Genomic DNA, 6,997 nt, shown 5'->3' on the forward strand with positions numbered 1-6,997 from the left:
AGACAAAGACAAACAACAGACAGACAAAGCAAGCAACAGACAGAAAAAAACAAGCAACCCAAAAAGACAAAGACAAACAGACAGAACAAGACAAGCAGACAGACAAAAGACAAGCAGACAGACAAAGACAAACAGCGACAAAAACAAACAACAGACAAAGACACAGACAGACAAGACAGCAACAGAAGACAAAGACAAACAGAAAGACAGACAAAGACAAACAGACAGACAAAGACAAGCAGACAGACAAAGACAAGTAGACAGACAGACAAAGACAGCGATACAAGAAAGCAACAAGACCAACGACAGACAAGCCCGACAAAGACGAGCAGACCACAGACAGTAGACGACCAGAAAGCAAAAGACAGTAAACCAAGGCCCAAACAGACAGCACAAACACTGGCATACAAAAGAGAAAGAAGAGGCAGTAGACAGAGGGGAAGTAAGTACAGAAAGCAAAACGCAAAGAGAACGAGAGAACGAGAGAAAGAGAAAAAAAATATATATTGAAAGGGAAACGCAGATACAATCCCATTCTTGCTGAGACATAAAGTGCAAACCTTGATTTCTTGATTTCCCCCCTCCCCCTCCCCCTCCTCCCTCCTCCCTCCTCCCTCCTCCCTCCTCCTCCCAATCCTCTTTCCCCTACCCCTCCTCCCTCCGCCCTCCCCCTCCCCAGACCCTCCAACCTTCGGCAATAACAATACCTTCTTCTCCCTCCCCCCCTCCCTCTCATTTCTCCTTCCCCTCACCCCCCTTCCTCGTTCGTCCTCCTCTCTCTCTTCTCCCCTCTCCTCTCTTACTCCCTTTTCTCTCTCTCTCTCTCCCCCTCTTCTCCTCTCTCTCTCTCTTTTCTCTCTCTCTTCCCCCTTTACCTTGTTCCCCATATCCTTAGCTCATCCCTCCTTCTCTGCTCTCCGCTTCCCCCCCTCTCATCTCTCTGCCCCCCCCCCTTCCCCCTTTTCCCCTGTCCTTTCTCTCCTTATCCCTTTTTCCTTCTCCCTTCTCCCTTTTCCCCTCTCCTTTCTCCCCTTCTCCCTTTTCCCCTCTCCTTTCTCCCTCTTCTCCCTTTTCCCTCCCTTTTCCTCCCCATTCTCCCTTTTCCCCTCTCCTTTCTCCCTTTTCCCCTCCCCTTCTCCCTTTTCCCCTCTCCTTTTTCCCTTCCCTCACACCGCCACACTTTAGCCGCGTAAAGTATGGCTGGCGAAAAGCACGTCACAGTTACCAGTAGAATTCTAATGCCGGCTGATACGTTTTCTGTTGAGTGGGTCGCTGAAAATTTAAGGGGGGGCTCTCGAAAAAAATCTATGTGGCTATATGTTCTTGCAATCAAAGCTTTTCTCTTGTTGTAGTTATTGCTATTGTTTTTTTTTTTTTTTTTTTTTTTTTTTTTTTTTTTTTTTGGCCTTTTCCTGTCATTGTATGTATGACTGTAAAAACTCTCTCTCTCTTCCCTTTTTTCTTTCTCTCTCCCTTTTCCCCTCTCTCTCTTCTCTCTCTCTCCTCTCTCTTCCTCCTCTCCTCTTCTCTCTCTTTCCTCTCTCTCCTCTCCCTCTCTCCCCTCTCTTCCTTCTTCATTCTTCTATTCCCTCTCACTTTTCTTCCAATTTTTCCCTTTTCCCCTTTTTATCCCCCTATCTTTCCTACCCTCCCTCTAAAACTTCACCCCCTTTCCTGCCCCTCTCTCTTTCCCCCCCCCCTTTTCCCCTTTAATTTCCCCCTCCTTTTTTTTCCCCCTCCCCTCCCCCCCTCTTTTTCCCATCTCCCTTTTCCTTCTTTTTTTTCTTTTCCCCCCCCCTCCCTTTCTTTCCTCCCCCTCTTTCCCTTCTTTTCTCCCCCCTTCTTTTCCCCCCCCTCCTTCCCCCCTCCTCCCTCCTTTCTCTCTTTCCCCCTTATCCCCCCTCCCTCCCCCCTCTTATCCCCCTCTTTAAACCTCTCTTTCTCCTTCCCCCCTTCCCTCTCCTTCCCCCCCTCCCTTCCCTTCCCCCTCTCCCTATCCCTCTCCTGTCCCTTTCCCTTCCTCTGCACCTTTCCCTTTCCCCTCCCCTTCCCCCTTCCCCTCCCTTTCCCCTTCCCTTGTCACTCTTTCCCCCTTCCCCATCCCTTCCTTCTACTTCCCCCCCTCCCCCTCCTTCTTGTCCTCTCTTTTTTTTTCCCTTCCCCGTTTTCTTTTTCTTCTCAAATAATGTAAGTTGACCAGCATTTTTAAAATCTGGTAAGTATTTTTTTGTTATCTTTTTCCTGTTATTGTTATTTTAACTTTTATTGGACTTTTTCATTAAAAGTAATTCTTTGCTGTTGTCATGGGAATTGTTCTCTTTAAATTTTTATCGTTTTTTTTGGCGTGTTGATAGATCTCATCGAGTTATCATTTTTAGATCTAATGCTATGTTTTTTTTATTATTAATAGGGGAATTTTTATTTTTAATTTTTTAATGTTGGTTATTATATTATTGCTATATTATTAATTATTATTAATTTTTATTATTTTTTCAATTATTATTATACTTTTGTTGTTGTTGTTTTTGTTTTTGTTATCGTCACTTTTTTTAATTTTTTATTTTTTTATAATATTAATTTTTAAAATTTATATTTTTTATTATTACTTTTTTTTTTACTTTATTATATATTATAATTTCTTTATCTTATCAATCACTATATTATGTTTTTCTGGTTTTTTTTATCTTTAAATTTTATTTTTTTTTGTGTTTTTGTTTTTTATATTTTTATTTTTTATTTTTTATTTTATTTAATTAATTATATTATTATTTATTTATACTCTTTATTTTTAAACGTAGTAATGAAAATTATAATAATGGTGATAATAATGATGATAATGATAATCGTAATGACAATTAAATTATAATCATAATAATAATAATTAAGATGATAATGACAATATTTGCAGTAATAATGGTTATGATAGTAATAATAATGATGATGATGACGAGGATGATGATGATGATGATGATAGTAGTAGTAGTATTATATCTTTTAAGATAATAATGAAAATGATAAGACAAGAAAGATAGTGAAAAGGACAATGATAATAAAAATTCTTTATTTTATTATGTTATTATGTAGTCAGTAGTCTTTTTCTGTATAATTTCATCATTTCAAAAAAAATAAAAATAAAAAGATACACCTGCTCAAAGTAAAACCCAAAAGGACTTGAAGCAAAGAAAACGAGAGTTCGGATCCGTCACAGTTTACATAATTTCTTCACACTGGGTAAACATTGCACTGCCAGGAGACACGGCCATTGTAGTGGAATGTAAACAAAAAAAACATGGCGGCAATGTTTATAAGTGTTCTACCTACGTTCGTCTCTCTGGAAATTTGGTACATGTTTTGCCCTGCCGTTGCAAAAGTAAATATTTGCTTTTTGATGGTTGTTTTTTTAGGGGTTATTGATTAACGGTAGGTACACATAGGGGACAAGTCCCTCAAAAACATGTGTTTGTGTGGGGGGGATGGATTGAGGGAGTGGGGTGTGTTGTGTGGTGTGTGTGGTTGTGGGGTGTTGTGTGGTGGTGGTTGGTGTGTGGTGTGGTGTATGTTTTTGGTGGGGTGTGTTTTGTGTGTGTGGGTTTTGGTGTGTGGTGTGTGGGTGTGTGTGTGAAGTGGTGTGTGTGGATAGGGGGGTGATGCATCCCTTTTGTTTTTTTTATATAAAAAAATATAATAAAATATATATATATATTATATATTATATTTTAAAAACAATATATAAAATATATAAATATAATAAAATTATTACATTTTATTAATATAAAATAAATATATTTTAATTATATATATAAATAGGGGTGTGTGGTTTGTGTTGGTGTGTGTGGTGTGGGGTGTGGGGTGTGTGTAGTGTGGTGTGGCTGTGCGGTTGGGTTGCATATATATATATTTTTTTTAAAATTTATATTAATAATAATTATATTAATAATATATTATATATATATATAATAATATATAAAATTTTATTCCCTCTCCAACCCAGTCTGCAAACACCAATTTTCAAGGAGAATTTGTGAACTTTCGGGAAAATTTCCCTAAAAATTTTAAATTTCCTTCCTGAGCCTCCCTAAATATTCGATAATCCCATGGTAGCGGAGAGCCGTGATTTAACGAAATGCAATTTGCAGCCACGCGAAATTCTGACAATGACACTCCTTTTTCTACATTACTCTGCGGTCTCTCACGCCAGGTTTCGTTTATTTTCGTGTTTGTTATTTACGGTTATTGTGTTATTTCTGTTCATGATTCTGTTCTGTATTTATTTATCAGCATGTTTTTTTTTTCCTTTTTTATTTTTGTTCACAATTTGTCGTTTTAGCGCACTTACCCCATTTGTGTAAAAAAACGCCATTTGTACAATTTCCCTTTTTCGTTAAAAACCCGTATTTGTGTTTTACATTCTTTCCACTATAATTTATTTTAGCATCTTTTCCCTTTTTTTCTCACAGCTTCCGTCTTTTATTACACTTTTCTCACAGTTTGGCGTGATATTCTACCTCTTTTTACAACACTTTTCCTTCCTTCTTTGTCACTAGTTTGTACTCTTCCTAAAAATATCTTTCGCACAAATAGGTTCTCCTACACAAAACTTACTCCCTTAGAAGCTAAACATCCCCTCCTTTTGCACAGAACTTTCCTTTTAAAACCGTTTCCTCTCTTTAAATATTCCTCCCCCTACACCGCCCTTCCTTTCCTATACCAGTTCGCTCGTTTCTCCGCCAGTTCCCTCCCTCCTACACCCAATTACATTACCTCTGTGCGGCTTTCCCCCCCCTTTCCCATAAAAGATTCTCCATTATAGAGTTCTCTACTTACTTCAGCAACTTCCCTTTCTTTTGCATCAGCTCCCTCCCTCATTTTCCAGCCCCCCTTCCCCTTCTGCGCCATCTTGCACTCTCCAACAAGGAGCAATCAGTCTAAACCCCCAACACCCGATCCCCCCCCAGTCTACACCCCGACACCCCATCCCCCACCAGTCTCACCCCAAACCCAGTCACACCCCCCAAACCACACCCCCCCAGTTACACCCTCCGACACCACATCCACACCAGTCTACACCCTCCAACGCCCGATCCACACCAGTCTACACCCACCAACACCCGATCCACACCAGTCTACACCCTCCAACACCCGATCCACATCAGCCTACACCCACCAACACCCGATCCACACCAGTCTACACCCACCAACACCCGATCCACACCAGCCTACACCCTCCAACACCACATCCACACCAGCCTACACCCACCAACACCCGATCCACACCAGTCTACACCCACCAACACCCACCACATTATACTTTGCAGCCGCGTCTATCCCCGTCTGGCTTAAAGCTGGTGTTTGGTATTATCATCTGCGTTGCTTCTCTCCTTAGGGCATAGGGATGACGAAGATAAAGAGAGGGAGGAGAAAGCAGGGAATAAGCGGGCGGGCGTTGAAGGAATATTAGAACAGGATGAAGAATGAGGTGGAGAGGAGGAGAGGGAGAGTAGAGAGAGGTGGTGGGTGGTGGGAAGAGGTTGAGGAGTTGGAGAGGAGGTGTGGAGCAGGGAGGCGCGGTGGTGGTGGAAAAGGAAGTGGACGAGTTAGAGGAGGAGGGGGATGAGGTGAAAGAGGAGGAGGAGGTGGGGGGGGGAGGAGGAGGAAGAGGAGGGGAACGGGGAGAAAAGGGTGGAGGTGGAAGAGGAGGAGGAGGTGGAGGAGAAGGAGGAGGAGGTGGGTAGAGGTAGAGGAGGAGGTAATGAAAAGGAGAAGCTAAAGGAAGGGGAACAAGAAAATCAGAGAAGTTGGAGGAGGAGGAAGAGCGAGAGGAGAAGTAGGAGTAACAGAAGAAGGAACAGGAGACGGAAAAGGAGAAGCAGCATAAGAAGTAAGAAGAAGAGGAACAGGAGGAGAAGGAGGAAATATCTGAACAGGATAAGGAGGAAGAGAAGGAGCAGGAGCAGAGGGATGGAAATGAAAAGGAAAAGATAAAGAAGGAAAAAATAAAGGATAGGGAGAAGGAAAAATCAGAGCAACAGAATATAGAGAACAAAGAGGAGGAAGAGATGGAGCAACAACAGGATGAGGAGGAAATGGAGGAGGAGGAGGAGGAGGGGGGGGGCTGTAGCTGGAATAGGAAGAAGAAAAAGCTGGAGGAGGAGCAGAAAAAGAAGAAGAAGAGAAAGAAGAAGAAGAAGAAAAAGAAGAAGAAGAAGAGTAACAGAGATACACGAGAGTAAAGAACATTAGGGATAACCAAGACGAAAAGAAAGAGAACTAAAGTCGAAATTAGAGAGAGGGGAGAGAAGGAGAGAGAGGGGAGAGGGAGAGAGAGGGGAGAGAGGGACCGCAGATATAATTAATGGAAAGCGAAGAGCGAAGGTAATTGAAAATATGAAAAGAGGGTGAAAGTAAATTAATTATGGGAGAGTTGATGAAGTGTGATGGAAACTTAGTGTTCTGCTCGATTTTTTCCCTCGATTTATTTCCGTTAGTCGACCGAGGCAACATTTTGGCAACATGTGGCATGCAACATTGCCGAAAGGGCCTCCAGGTGCGTTCAAACGGTTCAACACAAGGCGACGTGTAGCATGCGATAATGTGGCATACGGCAGGTGGCAGATGCTTTGTCTGTTGCTTCAGATTACCTTTATTATTCATCATAAGTCTGTCGGACACCACATCGACATTGCTGAGACATATATATATATATATATATATATATATATATAATATAGATATATATATATATATATTCTATTCTTATATATATAACTTACATCATCATCATCAGGGGCTAACGCCGACGGGGGCGCACTGCCGGCATCCACCCTTCGCTTTCCAGCCTACGAGGAGCCCTTCTAGGCGAGTCTCCGCAGGCAGGCACACGGCCCATCTCTAGTTCCCTCACGACAGGTCTCGTCGAGCTGCCCAAGCCATGATCTCCTAGGACGTCCCACAGGTCTCCTCCACCTGACAACCCAGAGATATGGACTACGCTACCAAG

At 42.0% G+C, this 6,997-nt stretch overlaps 1 protein-coding gene across 1 annotated transcript; it reads left to right on the forward strand.

The window, feature by feature from the left end:
• Window positions 1-1,196: 1,196 nt before the first annotated feature.
• LOC119575692 (extensin-like) lies at window positions 1,197-5,340 on the forward strand. The gene is made up of 2 exons (XM_037923319.1): window positions 1,197-1,264; window positions 4,956-5,340. The coding sequence occupies exons 1-2, from the start codon at window positions 1,197-1,199 to the stop codon at window positions 5,338-5,340; spliced, it is 453 nt and encodes a 150-aa protein (XP_037779247.1).
• The last annotated feature ends 1,657 nt before the right edge of the window (window positions 5,341-6,997 follow it).

This window comes from Penaeus monodon, chromosome 7 (genome assembly GCF_015228065.2).
Source record: "Penaeus monodon isolate SGIC_2016 chromosome 7, NSTDA_Pmon_1, whole genome shotgun sequence".
Lineage (NCBI taxonomy): Eukaryota > Metazoa > Arthropoda > Malacostraca > Decapoda > Penaeidae > Penaeus > Penaeus monodon.

Bases quoted from the DNA above. Each gene is read 5' to 3' on its own strand.
- LOC119575692 (XM_037923319.1), top strand. From the start codon at position 1,197: ATGGCTGGCGAAAAGCACGTCACAGTTACCAGTAGAATTCTAATGCCG. The intron at 1,265-4,955 runs GTGGGTCGCTGA...ATCCCCCCCCAG, and splicing joins GCTGATACGTTTTCTGTTGA to TCTACACCCCGACACCCCAT.